The sequence below is a fragment of the Caretta caretta genome, chromosome 21, assembly GCF_965140235.1.
Source record: "Caretta caretta isolate rCarCar2 chromosome 21, rCarCar1.hap1, whole genome shotgun sequence".
In the NCBI taxonomy this organism is placed as follows: domain Eukaryota; kingdom Metazoa; phylum Chordata; order Testudines; family Cheloniidae; genus Caretta; species Caretta caretta.
The window spans coordinates 5,911,941-5,932,492 of record NC_134226.1 but is presented as its reverse complement, the minus strand read 5'-3'; the positions used below and the strand labels follow the sequence as shown (position 1 = coordinate 5,932,492).

The 20,552-nt window shown below is 47.2% G+C and overlaps 1 protein-coding gene across 2 annotated transcripts in view; it reads left to right on the top strand.

Annotated features, from left to right (window-relative positions):
• Window positions 1-20,552, top strand: part of MAPKAPK2 (MAPK activated protein kinase 2) — a 78,448-nt gene that overhangs the window by 16,569 nt on the left and 41,327 nt on the right. The window contains exon 1 of one of the 2 annotated variants that reach the window (XM_048826939.2): window positions 18,883-18,972. The exons of the other annotated variant lie outside the window; for it this stretch is intronic. Within the exon in view, the coding sequence (XP_048682896.1) occupies window positions 18,898-18,972 (75 nt within the window). The 5' untranslated portion in view covers window positions 18,883-18,897. Of the gene's footprint in view, window positions 1-18,882; window positions 18,973-20,552 lie in introns of those variants that run through there. 2 annotated transcript variants of the gene reach the window in all.

Sequence of the window (20,552 nt, the reverse complement as noted above, 5' to 3'; positions counted from 1 at the left end):
CAGATGTAGGTTTCATTTTTAGAAGGTACACATGATACATTTTTAAGCAGTGATTTATTTTGAAAACTTTTCAGATTAGTTTTACAGCTATATCAGAAAATGAATGATTGTTTGGTTATTTCGTTTACCAAAGGTAATTAAAGCAGATATTTATGAAGTCACTGGGAGGTGAACTATCTCCAATTCAACGGGTTAATCATTAATATTTGGAGGATTTTCTTGCCATGCTGTGTTAAGAGGAGAACATCACCAGACAGACATTTACATTGTTTTATTTAACTAAACTGACAACGTTATGTATTCTGGCTTTTTTTTCTTCAACAGCAAACATATAATATTTTTACACAACAAGCATCTGAATTTTTGAATTTAGTAAAACATGCAAGTGTTTTAAAATCAGGTTTGTTTTTGTTAAAATGGTTTTTAGCTAAAATTGTTAAATGAAATATTTTTTTAAAAAAACAAAAATTAAATAGACTAGGTCACTCAGGTCAACGTGAGAAACTTAAAATACTGGCTTCTGCAGCTAACTCAGTCGTCTTCACCTTCGTTTTCCTGTTTGTTCATAATCTGGAAAAGAAAAACCAGCTTTCCTGTTTTTTTAGGTCCCAAACCATTTCTCAGTTTGGAATGAATTAGTCCAAAGGAAGAAAATTATTCTTTCTACACCGGCAGAAGAAGCTACTGCTGTTAAAAGTGAGATTATCACTTCAGCAGTCTCTGAATCCAAGTGCTTAAGTGACTTCCACCGGTTCACTGGTGTGACTTTCTTTAAATAATCATCAGCAAACATATATTTCTTGAATGGTTCTTTTCCCAAACTGGGTCTCTTTTACAGCCTGCTGCTATTATAGGTTTTCCCTTCTCGTGAGAGAATGGTATGGTAGATCTCAAATCAATGAAGGCTACACTCAGAAAGACCTCAAGGCCTCTGGAATATGCTGCTCAAACAGTTTCACTTTTGTTCTACTGCCTGTCCCTCCTTTCTCACACTTATCTCCAGACTTCTTCTCCTTGTCCAGATCAATTCCAACCCCAACAATCTTCTATTCATTAAAAAGAACAGGAGGACTTGTGGCACCTTAGAGACTAACAAATTTATTTGAGCATAAGCTTTCGTGAGCTACAGCTCACTTCATCAGGTAGGGACTAAAGACCCACATACTGTTAAATTCCACTGACCTGAGATGGTCTGAAACATACCAGGGCTGAATCTTGCATGAGGTGCCATGAAGCATGAAAATGCCACCGCTGGCAGGCTGACTGTCTTTTGCGCGGGGAGTAGTGGGAGCTGCTGCTTGGCTGTTTGTGGTGGGAGGGGGTGACGGGGAGTGCTGGTGTGTGGTGCGGCTTGTCTGTGCACAGACAGAAATGTGCAATAACTGCACAAGAGCTGTCTGACCTGAATGAGGTTGGGAGCTGTTTGAAGCAGGGACAGCATCTTCCTTTGTTTTGTCCAGTACCAAGCATGCTGTTGGCACTTAAATAACAGCGAGAGCCAGCGTGCAGCGAGCCATTCTCTGTTCTGTATAATGGGATTATTTAAGCCTCTGGTGTAAGGGATGCAGGTGACTCTTGCTGTCCAGCAAGCTGTAGCCTGAACTAGAGATGGGCTCCACACTGAAATCCCAGACCTGAATGTGCCTGACCTTTGTGGAAGTTTTGAGCCAGACTTGAATTTTGCGGCTCTTTTCGCACAAGACATCCTTGCCCTGCTTTGTGAGCAAGGTACTATATTGACGAGGCTTTAGACTTCACCCCCATATCCTTATGCTGCTCCTCCATCCACCCCTGCAGCTAACACTCTCTGTCCCACTCTTGCATGTTCAGCTTATTCCATGGTGTCTCCTTTCCATGCTGCTGTAAACTTAAACTGGGTTTGGGATCATGATAACACTATGCCTTACCATGCTGACTCTGCATAGCGCATGAAGTCTGTGCTCTGAGCCTGGCCCAAGTCTGTCCTGAGGTAGAAGCAATTGGCCCACAGAAGTCCTCAGCTGCAGGGGTATTTTGGAGGTTGGGAGAGGTGGGAGGAGCTACTGGTACTGCAGGATGAGTATCTGGGGCTAGTGCAATAAATCTATTTGGGGGGTGGAGGAGTCCAATCTGTAAGAGGAGTTATTGAAATGGAAGCCCTGAAGTTGGGGTGGTTTTGTTCCCTACGTTAGAGAAAAAGCTGCATCTTTCTCTGCTCGTGCCTGCATATATCTGTGCTTCCTTCTTTCCTTTCTCCACACTCAAGTTCCTATTGCCATTTTCTTCTGGGCTTGGTGACCTTTGCCCTTCCTGAGGACTTGTGCTACCTGCTAGAAGAGATCTGAGGATCCCCAAAGTCATGCATCTGGTGAGGAGGTTGAGGCACTGCACTCTCTCTTATTTATAGCTCTCTGGCAAGCTATGGTCTCCTGGGGTGTCTGCTGGAGAAGGGTGGGTGGTTATATCTGAGCAGTCTGAAAACTAAGCAACAGGCCTCCCAACTCCCACTGTTCTGCAGTGTCCTTCAGTCACGGAGTGACACATCCAACCTTTGTGGTCTCCCGAAAAGCCCCATTGACTTCCTGCCAAAATGTGTGTGTTCAGGGAAATCCAGTCTGAACTCAAGCTGGGAACTGCTGTGGAAGTTTGGCAAGGCATCCCGGCATTCCTACAGCTGCAGATCATTGTTTCCCAGAATCCAAGAGACTGACGGTGAGGGGCCTGTCACCAACTGTGCTGCTCAGAAATGGCTACAGAACCCCAGGCCCGTGGACCTCATCTATGCTGCAAAAAATCCATGTGACCTGAATCTGATTTTAGAAATACTGATTCGGCTAACACTTTTTTGGGGTAGTAATATTTCTATCGCATCCTTCATCTGAATAACTGAAAACTTAACAGCAATAATAACAAAAGAAATCTTTATTCCCCTTTGCAGGAAGATAAGGATTGCTGTTATTTGCAGAGGGAGAAATTGAGGCACAGAAAGATTGAGTGAGTTGTCCAAGGTCACCGAACGGGTCGGTGTCCGAGCTGGGAACAGAAGTCTGAACCCCTACACCCATGTCTCAGTGACGAGACCTTCCAGTAGTAGCCTAGCTGGACCAAATGGAGCTTCCTGAGAAACGGTGCCTATTATCCTACTTCTGGCAATAATCCTGGTTACATGCATTAGTGTGACTCTCCTGCCCCCTCTCATTCCATGTCACATATAAAGAGCAGACTGCTTGGACAACACTGACTGGTGTTGCAAAAGTCACTTGATCTTTGCTGCATTTGCTGGCCTCCACTAGACCTCTCTTTCTCGTGGGATGAGGATTTGCCAGTAATTTTTAAGTTGGGATGTCTCCTAGAAGTCATCAGAACTGCACTGCCAGCTTTTTGGATGAGTAATTCGTACGCTGAAGACTCTGTTGTGTGGGTTTGCGGCAGAGCCTGCCAATGTTAACATTTGTATAATTATTCAAACGACATCATCATCATAGAGAAATAGTGACTCTGCGGCGTGTTGCATATCGTGGCTACACAGAACCTCATGGTGTCAGTGAGCATAGAAAGCTCCAGTTCCAAAGTACAGGTCTTCGCGGAGAATCTCTATTAGCGGCACAAGACCTGGGACATACCGCTGAGCTGCTCTGATTCCCTCCACTGCGGAGCAGTATATGTGGGGGACACAAAAGAAATGATGCTCTTCTGACCTTTATTTTAAAGGAGGCGGGGTTGGTGCTTCCCGCGGAAGAAGCTTGTCTCCTAGGTTATTCGTACAAATTCAGGCAGGGTCATGCAAGTTGCTATTCCTGATTGGAGCCAAGTTAGTGACGGGTGTGATTCCCAGTTACTGACTCTCTGGGCTGCAGCCATCTTAGAACTGTGCCTCTCTTGTCAGCACACTGCTATCTTGATATCACCCTAGGGGAGTTATTCTCCTCCTCTTTCTTCTCCCCCTTCTTCCTGGTCTGCTCTATGCCCATGCCCTTGTCCCTTCTAATGCATGGCAGCGGGAGGAGAGAAGTGCTAATGTCATCACATGAGCTTGGTTCCATTGTGCAAGAGTCTGCTTTGCTGACGGGCCCCTTGTTGGCCGCAGTTGAGTGTGACTGCTACTGCGGTTCCCTTCAGTGCAAAGGGGAGAGGGTGGTTTAAGATGTGCCATGTTGCTGCCCTATGAACAAGGGACTTCAGACTTGAGGACTGCTAGCTTAGCACCTTTCAAGCCAGTAAAGAAAACAACCCTCCTAACTAAGGGCTTTTGGGAGGGTTCCTGGAAGTTTCTCGGTGGAAGATGATGGATGCTTCCCTTGCCGTTTTAGCACGTGTGCATGCATGCAGTGCTCTTTGCTAGCATTTGTGTTTATGGATTTTACCTTGAGGAGCCAAAGGGCAGAAGAGACTCTGACCTTGTAAAATCCAGCAAGTGAGACCGAGAAGGGTTTCTTGGCTGTTTTCTATGCAGCTGCAAACAATCCTCCTCCTTTCCTGACAACTAATGCCCTTGCAGTGTGTTTCAGTTCTGATGGTTGGCAAATTCTGCTAGGTCTCATTAGGGTCTTCGGTTCAGCAGGTCAGATGCCTGTAGCTCTTTCTAATACACCCTCTTCTGTATTTGTATCTCCCCACAAATTAATTGAAATGACCAGACTGGTTTCCCTGGTAAGAGAGGTCAGATGGGTTTCCAGATTTCTGGAGTAAAAGATGTGGTGTTGGCTGTGAAATGGGGTCATCATCATCGATGGTCGAGGATGGTCTCTTTCAGAGGTTTTAGTTTTCATGGGTCCTTTAGTGACTGAGGAGTCCGATCCTTGAGCCACAGGCTCATTGGCACATGTTGCAGGTGGTGTTGGAAGACAGGGTTGGGCCATGATTGCTGCATGACCGTTGTCTTTCCTTTCTTTTCTGGTGTTTTTCTGCGACCAGGGCAAGGCGATTTTCTTCAAAAGTGGACGTTCCCTCTCTGACAAGTCTTTGCCAGTTATCCCTATCCTGGGCTGCTGTCTTCCAGTGTGTGGTGTCGATGCCACATCTCTTGATGTTTATCTTGGGGGTGTCTTTGAAGCGTTTCTTTTGGCCTCCCCCTTTCTTTCTCCTTTGGTGAGTTGGGCGTACAGCGGTTGTCTTGGTGGGCGTACACCAGGCATGCGTACACAATGCCCGCTCCACCTCAGCTGATGCTGGATAATCAGGACCTCAACACTGAAGCTATTAGTCTCTCTGAGGACACTGACATTAGTGTGATGATCCTCCCACTGGCGTTCCAGATTTTTCGGGTGTTTTCTATCCGTCACCCAAGTCTCACGGCCATAGAGGAGAGTTGGGATTACCACTGCTTTATAAACTAAAAATGGGTTCTTAGCTGCTTTTACTCAGCATTCAATCATAGTGGTTGTCTTCTGCATAAACCCAGCATCTGGAGTATACCTGGGATGATGTATTTAAGTGCCTTCTGATTTGGGACACTCACTTGACTAAACTGTAAAGCTCAGTTCAGTGGTGTCCACTAGTGATACAGTAAAATCCTCAAATCATTTGAGAGAGAGAGAAAAATTGTATAATTCCAGTTCTTTGGCTTTCTTAGGGCTTTTCTACACTTGAAAGTTAATTTGGATGAAGGTAGGGTTTGCATTTAAAGTGCAGTAGCTATTTGTGAATATCTCCATATGCGGACACTCTTAATCCAGAACAAGAGTGCATTAACAGAAACAAGATATTATTGTTCCGCAATAAGTGTCCACACATGAAGTTAATCAGGAACAGTTTTCTGTCGACAGGCCCTAAGTCTCCCCCATTTTGGTGGTGGGAGGAGAGATGCTTTGAGCAGAGGACTAGGAGCAAGGAACTCCTGAATCCTGCTTCTGACACAGATGTTCTCTGTGGTGTTGGGAAAGTCACTTAAACTTCTCTCTGCCTCAGTTTGCCAATGGGGAGGAAAGTGGGAGTAATACTGACCTACCTAGCTACTTGTTGGGGCTGTGACTAATTAACTAAACATTCAAAAAAACTTCTGAAGACTGAGAGCCTGATTGATTGTTTTTTTTCCCTCTTATTGACACCTATGTAAATCTGGGGTGACTGTTGAGCTCCACGGTGCTGCCATGATGTGAAGCCAGCGTAAGGGAGAGGAGAATTGGGCCCTGGAAGTGCGATAGCTGTGCTAAGTGCTTTCATAAACTAGCCTCTTCTTACTTCAGGGAGCTGGCTTTGCATTTGGATAAACCTTTAAACTTCTGGAACTGGGGAGTAGGGAGAGAGGCACAGAGGATGGATTGTCTGAACGTTGGCTGGTCTCACTGTTCCTTGAGCCCTAAGCTCTTTTCATAATGCTGCCTGTATAAGTGGGATTGAAGAAGCTTAAACTCTTGCAAAGCAAGATCTGGTATTCCTTCTGGCCTGCTTGGTGTGTGCTTTCACCTTGCTCAGCTCATGCCCTGGGGCTGGGTGAAATCCTCCTTTGCTGTCTCTGTCCCCCTGGGATGCTCTAGCGGTTAACCTCTCTTGGACAAAATTAATTGGGAGCCATAAGGAGGTCTGTCAAATGAATTTTATTTTGCAGATTGGCTATTGAAATGTCTGAGTTGAACAGTCCCCAGGGGCTGGAAGGGAGGTTGATTCCAGTCAGGCGGGTTGGGGTGGCAGAGGTAGGGGGTGTGTGTGTGTGTCTTCAAAGAGCCATTGTGCGCCCAGACCCTCATTATTAATCTTATCTAGTAAAAAAGTGGGGAGCCATGTGCTGTTAACTGATTAACAGTGGGCTGCTGGGCATGGTACATAAAAGGATTAGCAAACCTTTCCTGATGTGTGTGTGTTAATTACAAAAAATGGGATTTGTGTGTTTACGAGCTGACTCCTGGCTCTAGGGCTGTTTGTGGCATGCAAGGAGCTCAGAGTTCCTCAATGAAAGCAGGTCTTAAAGTAAGGGGCTCATGTTTGTGGAGGGGGTGAAAAGCCCCCGTGTTCTGGAGGGACGGCAGGTGCTTTGTCTCTTTGTTTGCAAAGCACCTGGCAGGCTTCTCGGGTGATATATTTTGAGGCAGTATGGTGTAGTGGATAGGAATCTGGTCTGAGGCTCTGGGGATACAGATTCTGTACCTAGCTCTGTCACTGACTACTGTGTGACCGTGGGCAAGCTGCTTTGCCTCAGTTTCCCTAGCTGCACAGTGCAGATAACAGCCTCAAAGGGGTGTTGAGGCTTAACTGATTAGTGTTAGCGTGTTGCTTTAAGGGTCTGGGTGGCACCAGCGTGCGCCGTATTAACACCTATCTGAATGCCAGAGTCTGGTTTTAGCAACTGTGTCTCCTGAGTCTTATAGAGAAGTGCAAGCAGGGTGAGACGAGGTCCTTGATTCCCCTTTTAAATAGGAGCGAGGCTATTTTTTCCTGTCTGCAGGGCGGGAGGGGAAAGACGCCTGCCTGCTCTGTGAATCGGGGGATCTGTAGAAGAACATTGTCGTCCTGGGAATGGAGGGAATAGTTGACATCCAGTGCGTTCCGTGGAAATACGATGCAGATCAATTACCGAGTTTGACTGAGAATAAAATAGGGCTGCCCCAGTTTGCCAGGCTGGTATCACCTGAGCTGTGTCCGCATGTGCATACGTGGTTGAATGTGTTGGTATCATGTTATGGAAGGATCTAGTCTCCCGCTCCTGACTCCTACCTAGCAACAGACAGGGGGGTCTCGAAGCCCTCGTTCAATTTCCAAAGTCCTTTTCAGGGATGAGAGAGATCTGTGAGGTTGGAAAATCTTCCAACTGTGAGGATTTATAGCCTTTGTGAGTGTTTTTTATTGCGTCCCTTCAGAATCTAAGCTTGCATTTAAAATGTTTCTAGCCATTTCAATTCAATGGAATACACTACTGTAGATATTGGACTTGAGTCTGGAGCTGGCAGGACTGAAATATTGGCACAAAGAGGCCTGGTCTTTTGGTTGCTGTTTAACTCTTAACCCTAATAATGATGGCAGACGCACTAACTGTATTAACCACTTTGAGGCTGCTTTTACCAAACGCTTGAGGCTAACACCACCGCTGTAAACGAGGGCATTATTAGAAGCAGTCGGTGAAAAATGATCTTGCCAAAGGTAGTACAGCTCGTGGAGGGGGGGCAGCTGGGGAAAGAACCTAGGAATCCTGACTCTCCATTGACCCGTTCCATAGGCTTTGCCCTGATACGCTGCTGGTAGACAATGGATAGATCTGAGTAATAGATAGCAGTGATGAGGGGTGGGGGTGTGGTAATCTGTGTTTGAAGAGCATCCCCTTAGTCAGGAAGCAGACCCCAGAAACTTATAAGTAATGTTGAGCCTCTCCTTTCTTGCAGTGCCCTGCCCCCTCTCCCCCATTAGTGTCTGTTCTAATTGTATGTGTCTGCTGCAGATCTGCTTCTTTCACAGCCATTTGGTCAGGAGCCAGGTGATGGGCACAAAGCATAAGGTTAGTCTCTCTCCCCCAGAGAATTAGGAGCTGTGTTTCTGAAAGGGGCCCTGCTGCAGGGAAAGCCACATCAGAGCAAAATGTCTTTGGGGAAACAAAAAATGTGCTTTGATTTTTGTGCCTCCCCCCCCCCCCCCTTTTCCCTTGTCAGAGGTAAAGAGAACAAAGCAGAGTAGAAACTGTGATTTTTATCTGTCGAAGTGTGTTTGTTTGTGCAGCTGGGGGAGGGGAGATATGGGTCAGCCCTGTTTGCCTGAGAGGCAGTGGAGAGAAAAGGATGTTATGAAATCTTCACATTACTCTTATCCCCTACCCCAAAAACAAAACCCTCTTTCAGTAAAGCCAGAGGAGCTCCAGGAGTGGTTTATATAGTGCAGCACTCTGAAAAACACTCAGATCCCTGCCCTGAGGTTCTGGCAATCTCAGGAGCTTTTTACAGTGGTCGTCTCTTCTCTCTCAAGAAGCAATCCTGCACCGACAAAGGGTGGCTAGATTAGATACTGCAGGGATGGATGCTGTAGAAAATGCTCTGATAGATGGGGTGTTATAGGTCTCCTTCCCACTTTAATGTCGAGGATTCTTTAATGTCCAACACTCGCTTCCGGGCATCTGTGTAAACAATATCTAGGAGCGACTTCCCACCTTGTCTGCTGCTCCTGCCCAGCTCTTGGTGAAGCAGTAAGCCTGGAATGTGCCATTAGAGTGAAAGGATCATCTTGTGACTCAAGCTCAGGGTAGAATGTCAGATCCGGGTCCTATCCCCAACTCGACCACTGACTTGTATTGCATCCTGGGGCAAGTCATTCCCCTTTCTGGGCCTCCATTTTTCCATGTGAAAAATTGCGGGGAGATAGTTCTGTGTTGCACCAGTGCAGAGGGGAGCTCGCAAGCCCAAGCAGCTCTCAATCTAAATGAATGCAGGTTGGGTAGATGTGATCGCACAGGGTCCAGTCTCATAGTGGTATGTAAATTATTTTTATTTATAACGTCAACCTAGCTGCTTTACAGATTGCTGTAAAGGTGAGGGCTCTGCCCTGAAGAGCTTGCAATCTCCTGTCATCTGCCTGGTAGATGAATTTCAAAGGGCTTTGTGAGATAAGTGTGTGTTCGCTGTTTGCTCTTTGAAGGAGGGATGTGAATGAGTCGGGGTGGGGGGGGGGGTAGGGGCAATTTCAGACATCAGTCCATTAGCCCAGACGTCAAAATCAATCTCCCTCCAGGAAGCAGTCCTCATATCACCAAGTTTATGAAGAAATCCAGAGGAGCATGGGTCTTGCCTTATTCTGGGTCACACTGGGGGTCCATTTGGTCCAGTATCTAGGCACTGACAGTGGCCAGTACCAGCTGCCTGCAAGGAAGGTGCAAGAAACTCTGCAGTCATCAGCTATGGGGCTCTTCAATCTAGCAGGCAAAGTTATTACGAGATCCAATGGCTGGAGGCTGAAGATAGACCAATTCAGACGAGAAATCAAATGCACATGTTTATCTGAGGATAATTAACCATTGTAGCAACTTACTTAGGAACGTGGTGGATTCTCCATCACCAGAAGCCTTTAAATCAAGATTATCTGCTTTTCTAAAATCTGTGCTCTTGTTCAAGCAGTTATTGGACTTGAAACAGGTCATTTTAATTTGAGTTTTGTGGCCTGTGTTGGGTAGCAGGTCCAACTAGACGATTGCCAAGGCCTCTTCTGGCCTTAAAATCGGTGAAACTCCCCTCAAGGAAAGCTTCTTTCTCCCTTCCCGTCTCCCAGCTAGAGGTTAGTTCATGCCCTGAAGCAGGAGGAGAAGGAGGAGTATCTGACACTTCTGTACCGCTCATGCCCACCTTTCTCTGTGCACCCACGTTATGCTGATTGCTGAAGAAATGCAGAGTGCCTGAGTCTAATGGGTTCTGGACAAGTAATTTCTAACATGTGGCCTGTCACTTATTTAGTACATTAAGCTGGGGTTCTCTGCATGCAGGCACAAAGTCCAGAGTGTTTCTCTGGACTGTTTCAAGGAGGCGTTTACTGGGCCTGGGGAGATGGTAAAATCCTTGTAAATGTATAGCTGAGGAAGGGACAAAATGACATTAAGAACTCCCATTCTGCTGTACTTCACTGGACGTCAAGGCCATGTAAATAAAACCCCCTCTCTCAAGCTTGCAATGGTGGAATAAAAATAGGCAATGGCTTCAGGGCTACAGGCTGCCAGAGCTGCTGCTCTGCTGTTTATCTGTATTTCTTGGGGGGTTGAAGGTTCCTTTCGTGGAAGTGCTAGCAGAGTGCATGGGGAAAAGAGGGCTAGGCAGATGTGTCTATTCTATATATGTTCTTAATCTAACCTCATCACCAAAGTATCTGAGCACCTTTTAATAGTGCATTAAGCAATGCGGATAAGTGGATCTTTTCGTGTGTGGTTCATTCTCTCCCAGGGGGAGAATTATGTGCGTGTGGTTGTTAATACCCATGTTGTTCTGTGTTTATAATGGAGAAGGCAGGTTAAAGAGGTGTGCTGGGTATTTGGTGCAGGAGACGGGGAGACTTGTGGTGTCCTGAGTTCCTGGGGGAGTTCATTCCACAGTCGCGGACCAGCCTCCGAGAAAGCTCCATCTCTGGCACAGATGAGCTTTATTCTTAGGGTTCTAAGTTCTGTTGTACCGGAAGAGCAGAGTCATAAACCACAGTCCTCATCCCGGAGCTTTAGGGTCTTTGAGATATGCTGGGTGCAGGCCATTAAGTGCCTTAAAGATAGGGACTGCGCTCTTGAGCCTCTATTGTATGGGAAGCCAGTGTGGCGAGCCGGGACCCGTTCTGATGCGCTCGCATTCGATCACATTGCTGGAGAGATGTGTTGCAGTATTGTGTGTGCCGAGGGGGAATTTTCTTCATCTCTGAATTCATTAATCTAGATTCTCATTGGCCTTAGATAGGGTTGGGTGCCACTCCTATAGTTTCTCGTTGAAGGAAACATAGGAACTTCATCTTGGAGCTGCTCCAGAGCCCACTGACGTCAGTGGGAGTCATGGAAAGGCTCACACTGTCTTCACTGGGCTTTGGATCAGGTCCGTGGAGCAGACAGGAGTGCTTGGGGGATTGGTAGAGGGGTGCAGAGCCTTCCAACCAAGAGTCACTGGGGTAAAATCAAATCCAGCCCAGGTTGATAGTAACCACTGGTCATGACTATCTGCTGTCTGTTTGGCCTGTGTGAAATGAGTTTTGATGGGCCTCAGCCCTGTTCCTAAAGGGCAAGTTACCCACATTTGCAGCCAATGGTCCCCCTAGTTGGCAGTCCTATTGGAGAGGCCAAATGTTCATTAGACCATGGAGGCTGTGCCCAGCCCTCCTGCCCCTGGAGGCAGTTACCCCAGGCTACGGTTGCGGCACACAGGTGGAGTGGGGGGAGCTTGCATAGCCCCTGCCAGTGCTTCCCCTCTTCTCTGGATAGAGGATTTCAGACTCCAAGGCTGTCAGAGCCTTTTGCCAGTGGTAAATTCACTTATAAATAAAGAAGAGATTTTAAAAGAACCACGGTTTCAGTTAGAAGCTGCTCTTTTGGCTTGTGCTTCTGAAGCTCCCGCCCAAATGAGTTATTGATACAGTCTTGGGAAGTGGTAAATTGTACCAGAAAGGTGTAATGTTGAGATCTCTTCCCCTTCCCCCTCCCCCCCCCTTTTTTTTTTCTTTAGCCTTTTGCAAACTGAAAGGTCGAGATACAGGCTGGGATTTTCAAAGAAGCCTGAAGACGGTCAGTGGGAGTTAGGCACTGAACTCCTGTAGATGTATGTGAAACCCTGACCCTTAATCCCTGCCTTCTGGTTAGAAACCCACCCAAGGTTTGTGCCATGGTGCTGCTTTCACCGAGGGCCCCTGCACCTCTGGGACTCTCACTGCAGATTCACCCTATGGCATTCAAAATAATGCAGGACTGTTGGGAGCGAGGCCCCACCTATTGCGGGGGGTGGAGGGGAGGGGAGGAGGAGTGTTCAATCTAACCCTTCCCTCCCACACATGCTTCATCCTCATTTGCCCTGAACCCTGCAGATGTGGTGCAAGTGTTTACATTTGACTCTGGCATATCCAGGTACCAAAAGGACAAACTTATTGTTAAATGGCTTATGACCATCGCAGCAAACCAGGTGGCCTATCTGGTCACGTCATGGAGACTAAAGCTGGCCAATCTTATCTGATAGGCAAAGGAAATCCCAGAAGCATCTTGCAAAGAAAAACAGGAAATGACACCTGCTTGTTCCGCTTGTCGCTGGCTCGCAGGTGCCTGGGATGGACTATTCAGCCTGTACGATTAATTTAAGCAGGGGTTCGTTTTAAGCTTATGTATGTATTTTGCGGTACTGTGCAAAGTACGGAGGTCACTGCTGAGTTAATGGTTTACAGTGGTGTTTACCTTTAAATTAAATGTGACTGCCAATATCAACTCATTTCCTATAGTACAAACACATACACATGCTCATTCACAAATCCCTGATAGGAAATATAATTAACTACAGAGGCTTAGGGGAATGGGATTTGGAAGGAAGAACTGAAATGAGCCTCAAAGGGACTTGGCTCTGTCTTGGGTCCAGACTAAGAGAATTTTGTATGAAATAGACTACTGGCCTCAGCCAAATGTGTGTATTTTGGGTTGAAAATATTCACCCCTCCCTTCTCTGGTAATATTTAATTTATTTTCCTTTTACTCTGTGATGCTGATGAAAGAGGCTGGAGTGACAGTGCTGGCAATTGAAGCTCGCTCTTTATTCGGATTTTGCATGGCCCTTATAACTGCCCCTATTTGCTGAGCAAGGGATAATGTCCCATCTGTGTGCTGATGCCTCTGTGGAGTTGTGGCGTTTTTTTGTGATGTGGGCATCTGTTTGCTAGGAAGTGGATTGAGGACCCCCCCCCCCCCCCCGCCTTAGAGGTGAAAGGCTCTGTGTCTTGTTATTAACACCTTAGGCCAGTCAGTCCCTTTCAAACTTAAACCTGCTACTTCTGATTCCTGTTTGTTTCCAACAGGAAATTACATCACAAACGCCAGAAGGGAGGGATGGGCTCGATCGGTGCATTTTAGCTGTAGAAACATCTTGTTTCATGTCCTCCTGTCTATCTGTCTTGCACCTCTCTCCTGGGTAGTTACACCAGGTAACCTGCTAGCTCCATAACTCCTCAGGATCTGCATTGCCAAGACACACTGCCTAACCGGGAACTGATTTATCTGCCGGCCATTCTCTTTCCTGTCCCCATGGAGGAGCCTCCATGTATCAGATACAGCTTTTCTGGAGCATGTCACATGGCCAGCTGCATGCATTCACTTGTTAAATGCCTGTACCATGACTCAGTGAAAAGTGTTTGTGGTGTTTTCCTTTCCCAACAGCACAGTGATCCACTTACCCCATCACCTGCCTAAGAGAAGCCCTGCTGGATGCCTCATCCAGAGTCCCATCTCCCCATCCTCTCCAAGGTCCAAATAGATGCAAACAGAACATTGGTATCAGGAATTTAAAAATGACATGAAATTAACAAGGCACTGTTTCTAGAGTCCCCATTTCCATCCTCCCACATTTGATGTAATTTCACAGTAGCAGTTGGGAGGAAATATGGCAGAATGACCATGCTTGTGTGGGATGGGTCCAAATCTCAAAGGGACGGCCCTCCTAAAGGAGGAATGCTTGGAAGGTATTAGATGAGCCTGAGCTGCACAGATCACACTTGGATTGGAAGGATCCCAAAGCTGTAGGGTGATTGGGCGCAAGGAGCCAGGACAACAACTACAGAGGGTCCTGTCTTTCCTTTTCAAATGCTCTGTCCTTCTAATCTGCTGCTTTCTTCCCTGAGGAAATTGGCAAAGATTCTGAGTGAGGAATCCTTGCAGCCCTGGAAGGGTAACAGCTTTGTGCCAAGGTTATATTTCATCTTAGGGTTTTTGTAAGGCCTCTCTTCTCTTAACCCTGTCGCGTTCAGTGGTGGGATTTGTCAGTGTGTCCAGTTGGCACTGAACAGTTTATGAACGTCTCTGAATCAGACTCGCTCATGTCTCTGCAGCCCATATAATCCTACATAAAAGGGATTGCGGGGGCCTTGCTAACCATGTGCTGAAGCTGTATTTTCTGTGCACCCAGCTGAAACCTTGAGACCCCTTGGAAAGGAATGGCTTGCAAATGGCTTAAGCATGCAGAGTGATGGGAGGTGAAATGCAATAGACAGCCTGGGGAAAAGGGAAGGGAGGTGGACGCACAGAGGAGAATTCTTCATTCTCTTCTCTCATGGCTGAGCCCTCTTGCAGGAAGAGACCAACCCCAAACCGACCACAATGAGGCAATTTTGTAGCTTTTTTCCACCTGGGGGGAAGCGGGGGCTGAATATGGTTCTTGCAGAAGTTTCTGCCTGAGGAAGGAAATAGAAAGGGGCTGTGGAAGCACAGCCAGAGGACGCCCATTCGTGATGGTTACAGCTGATGGACAAAGCTCTAGTCACTCCTGTTGCTGCACAACACACGCAGGACTTGGACGCTCCTTCCAGCATCCTTTGGCTTGAGGCTTTTGTTGCTCAGGTAGTGAGGTTTGGTAGCCCTCCCCCACCCACCACATGTCCCCAGTAATGTGTCAGCTGGTCTTGTTCTCCTTATTGCTCTATAAATAACCAGCTGACATAACTGGTTGCTTATAGCCCTTAGTATCTCTCTGAGTTGCCCCGCCTTCCTCGCTGCACACTCCCCTCTCCGGGGGGGTGGCGGGGGGTTCATTAGCTCTGATTTGTGTTCTCGTTTGGTTTTCCCCTGGCCGCTGTGTCCTCTGCAGTTTGGACGGTTTCTCTGAAGAAGTTTGACTTGCACTCTCCTGTTTTCATGCCACTTCTGAAATGCCTGTCTTTTTCCCTTGCTTAGGAATAGCCCAGGGTCAACATTTAGGGCTTGGCCCCAGCTCAGCTACTCCATGTATGGACAAGGGTAAGATGGGGGAGTGCATCAGTCTGACCTTGTGTTAATGGGACCTCAATCAGTGCAAACACAAGCTTGCCCTTGTTTCCACACAGGGGTCAGCATCACTACAGCTACACCAATTGCTGACTGTCCAAAGCATAGGGAAAGCTTTACCTTCCCAGTGCTGACCAACCTCCCTTTGCCACTGTGATCAGAGAGTAGCTTGCACACTGGAAATGTTTGTCATCCCGGTTGCATGGTGCGATGGGTCAAAGCCCCCAGTGTGAGCCATTTGGGATCGATGGACTCTGAATGGGTCAGTGCCGCATGGTATAATTGAGTCTAATAACTTTGGTAAGACAAACAAATTAGGCCTTTTTGAATAGGGTAGTGAATGCAGAATAGAAGAGAAGAGACTACAGAACATGGGCCACTGTTGCTTAGCATCCCCTTCTCTCTAGCCTGGACCACACAGCAAGGTCAGTTCTATCAGTCCGTACCTTTGCTAGTAGCATTATGGTGGGAGGCTGGGATAAGGCCTTCCCTTGAAGCAACCACCTGGTGTTACTCACTGTTGGAGCCAGATGCTAGTTTGTTCTAATCTCCTGGTGATGCTGTGTTCTCTGAAGTCAGGAGCTATTTGTGCACTCTGAAGAGGGGACTCTCCCATGTATAATAAGAGTAAAGAACTTGACAGATGCAGTGGGGGGAGTCCTTCCTGTGACTTGGGAAAATCCAGGAGTTGTCACTGAGTTTCTTTGATGCTGCAAAAATTGTTTTGTCTGCTGCATGATCAGGACACTTTCACTTACCTACTTCACTGCCAGTTTGTAATAGGCAACAGACCAGAGTGACTTGTTTGCAGTAGAACTAGTCTTATGAAAATCCTGAAATATATATGGAGTCTCATTCCTCCTAACTCAAATGCTACGTAGAGTGACCATTTGTATTGTGGTCGTGCCTGGTCATCAACCAGGACCCCAGTGTGCGAGGCACTGTACTGATGTAGAACAAAGAGATGGTCCTTGCCGCCAAAGAATTTATAATGTAGTCCTGCAACCGGTTCCGGTGAGTGATGACAGTGGTTGCTGTGGTTAGCTGGCTAGCTCAAACGGAGAAGATCTCTAACCCTAACCCAGTTTAAAAGTACTTGTTTATAGTAATCTCTCTGTCTCGACCCAGAATGAACAGGATGGCGTTTAGAGTTGAATCTGCTGCTCCAATGAACTCTACCCCTTCAGCCTTTTTTGGAGGTGCGTGAGAGGGTCAACAGGGGGATTTTTTAGGGTGGCATGATTCCCAATGAATCCATTTCTGACTGGAGAATTCTCACCGTTTAATAACTGAAAGCACAGAGCAGAGACACCACAATCCACCCACTTCTCTGCTCAGATTTCTACACCTCATGTGGGACGTTCATTATGTCAGGCAACGTGTTAAGGGTGACCGTGCCTGTTTGTCTCTCTTGATCCATACCATGTTCATCATGTTGCTGGAGCATAGCATGATGAATCTTCTAAAATAACAGAAGTGCTTATTGTCTCAGAAGAGTGCCCTGACTCGGACACCGTAGGCTGCAAAGGCTGTGTATTTCCCTGCCTTTCTTTATCTTCCTAACTCAGGGAGCATCCCAACAGAAACACTTTTGACTGTTTTTCAAATGGTATCCTCAGCGGGTGTCTGTTGGGAGTTCTGTTTGGCCAGCAGGACGGTGGCTGTGATGTGAGAGTTGAATGGCAGGGGAAGAGCTTTGTTGTTTGGTCATTGCTTACTTTTCTGTAACACCTCTTATCCCAGAGAGTCCTGAAGTGTTTTCACGGGTGGTGTGTATAGAGATGTAGCCTCCACATGGGTGGAAATGGAATAAGCATTCTGCTGCAGCAAAGCCTACTCTGGAGGGATTTTTTAGGAGTTAGAGAGGAAGGGGAGTAACTTGCCCAGCTGGAACTGCATGCAGATGGCAGGTTGGCAGGCAGTAATTGCTGGAGTTGGTGGTGTGTGTGTGAACCTGGGCATAACTCAAACTGGATTCTTTAAAAGTCGCATGTAGTTGATTTGGACTGGTTGCAAGTCCTGTTGGATCTTTCTGTTCTTGGTCCTTGCTGCATTTATTGTGCCGTCACTTGGCCTATGTTCCATCCTAGCCTTCAGAAAACCACTCCTCAGCAATACACCTCAAACCCACTGCTCGCTTAGGGGTGGATTCTGCCACTCTCCTTATGCTGATTAGTGCTAGACATCCCACTGAAATGGGAGGGACTGTTTGTGAATGAAGCAAGGCAGTACTCCATGTAAGAAAGTGTGACAGAGTCTGGGCTTTATAATGAGGATATCTGTACCAGTGTAGATATAGCAGCGCTTACTCGGGGCGAAGTGTCTGGTGCAAGCCCTGTATTATACCAGTGCAGGGTGTGCTATGCTTGGGGTTTGCACTGTTGTAGCCCTGATGTGACTAGATGAGCCTAGCTACACCTGCACTAATATCTCCAGTATGCATGTGTCTTTAACCTTCCCTGCACCCCCACCCTGCCTTCCCCCCACCCCCCCACTTCTTTTTTCTTCCTCCCAAGCCATGTTCTCTCAAAGTTCTGCAACCCAACCCACCACCTTTTGGGAAGAACAGGAATGGGTCAGCCTCCAAAATCCCCGTCAGTAGACTTTTTTTTTTTAAGCAGTCCGAATGGGATGATCCCAAACCACATCCCTGGGCCTGAATAGTCCAGAATTTTTTTTGATCAGAAACTTGCAGTTCAGGCCGATCTCCTACAAAACCATAATTCCCCCCCCCCCCCGCCCCTCCCAACCCTGCAGTTTGTTGTCACTGTGAAACAGTGAGTCACTGGAGACTATTAGTGCTGCCTCCATGTTGCCCTTTACCTGATTTGATCTATTCATTCAGTTTCACAATCCCTCCCCTCCCTCCCTCTCACTTGCTGCCCCCTCTGATTACGTTTCTCGCAAGTTGTTGCTCACAGGTTGTGGCCTCGCTGGCTTGTGTGCTTTTCTCCTACGTCTCAGGAAAGCACTCTTGATTACCTGGTCGGAAGCTTGATGTGCGTTTTATTTTTAGCAAGGTAGGGAAAATAAAATGTGCCAGGAATATTGGATGCACTTGGGAGGCAGGGGTGGTTACCCCCCTCCCCCCAATGACGTGAGTTCCCTAAGCAGAGGCAGGTTGGGCGGAAGTGATGCCTTGTTGACACAAACTGTTTCAATGCTCAGGCCCAGGTTTGGCTGTGCAGGGAAGGGGAATGAGGGCCTCTGGCAGGTGGCTCCGGGTTAAGCTCAGGCTTTCTCTCTCTCTGTCTGCCTTTGTGCTTTTGGAGAGGGCTTTTGTTCCTATCTGAAAGGACCAAATAGCAGCCCACATCTGTCATTCTAGGAAATCGGCCGTTTGGGTGTGTTTGAATAAATACTCGGCAGATGCCCTGCTTGGCCGAGGGCTGGCTGAGGGATCAGAAACCTGCTGCATCCCACGTGTATCTAAGGGAAGGGCCTGCCTGCAATTTTACCGCCTGGCAGCTGCTGGCTGAAGAGGAGAGCATCCCCGATAGATGTGCTGGCAAGAAGGTGCTCCGCTTCACCCAGCGTAAATGCACGGGAGCAGGCTCTTACGCTGCCAGTCATTTGGAAGATTTCAGAACTGGCAGGAGGCAGCATCCATCAGGGTGGGTTGCTTGCAGTTGCCTTTTCTTTTTTATTCTGGCAGCGCTTAGTGGCCCCGGCTGAAATCCATGCTCCACTGGGGCAGTCCCTGCGCCAAATAGCTTACAGTCTAAACAGATCGGATTGGAGGGGGAACCAGAGGCCCAGGGAGGGGAAGTGGCTCACTGGAGGTCAGCCAGCCAGCCAGTTGGTAGCAAAACTGGGACTAGAACACCAGGGTGGTACCCTATCCATTAGACCACGCTGCCTCTTAGGCAGGTGCGACAAGTGGGGTGGTGAGTGCACTTGCTTTGCAGTCAGTGGCAAGTGATGCTCACCATTCAGGGAAGCCCGGACCCTATGATGTGCAGTGGGGATTCTTTACTAGCACGGTAGGTGTAAGTGGCGCTTGAGAGGCCCCGTGAAAGGAGGCAGAATTATCTTGTGGGCTGGGCATTAGGAAATCAGGTTCTGCAATGAACTCACCCTGGTTCACACACGCTGAGTTTGTGGTAGAGTTCCATCACCTCTGTCTCCCCGTCTCCATCAGTAAAATGGCGATATTTACCTACCGGCTTTACCCACAAGATCAGGAAAGCTAAATCTAGTGTCTTCCTGCAGCCAACTCCTTAATAGGCTTTTGAGCACCGCTGTCCATTTTAAGGCTCAAGGCGGGAAACTTTTAATTCCTAGTTTTATGCAAATACTGCTTTGAATGTATGTCCAGGGTGCTGGAAAGGGCAGAGACTAAGTTTCTTATACAGAGTTGAAGAGTCTTCACCAACCATGGGCGCAGCCAGCTTCTTAAAACAGTGTGTCCTTGGCCCTAAGCTGTCTCCAGTTTTTGCAGGGTACCAGAAGATTGTGCAACCATTGTGACTCAGGGCCGCTTCCTGTTTAAGTGATCATTCGGCCTCCAGGATGCGGACTTCCTTATGAAAGCATTCTCATGCAACAGCTGCATTTCTCTCTGTCCACTTTGGGTTTCCCTTCTCCACTGCCTCATTGTGAAATTGTCTACTAGCTCTGCACTGTGGTGACAGGTGACAGGATTCTTAACTGTATGATATTGTGGTCAGTGTCTGGAGCTTTCTGAAGCAGTATTGCTATAAAAATGTGGAACTGCAAGCCCCATTTGCCATACGTAATCAGAGGGGCTAGATTTTTTTAAATTAATGGAATAGTGATCTTCAGTATTCCTACCTCTCAGACAGGGGACTATACAAGATGCTTTTGAGAAAGGTGCAAGGAACTCCACCTTGGACAACGGTGGAATAATTTCCCTGCGCAGGAAATGAGTTCTACAGGTTGTCTACAGTGGGTATAAAGTACCAACTTGTTAGTTCTCAGTTTCACGGAAGGTCTCCTTATTCTTGTGTTATATGGGAAGGTGAATAGAAGCATCCACATGAGATCATCCTGTTCATTACTTTGTATACTGCTGTCATGTCCCCTCCGATTCATCTCCTCACTAAGTTATAAACAATCCCATTCTTTTCAATCTCTTCTCTTATGGAGATATCACTAGGCCTCTAATCACTCTTTGAACTACCCTTGCTGTTCCTACATCCTTGAGAGAGAGAGACCAAAGCTGAACAATGTT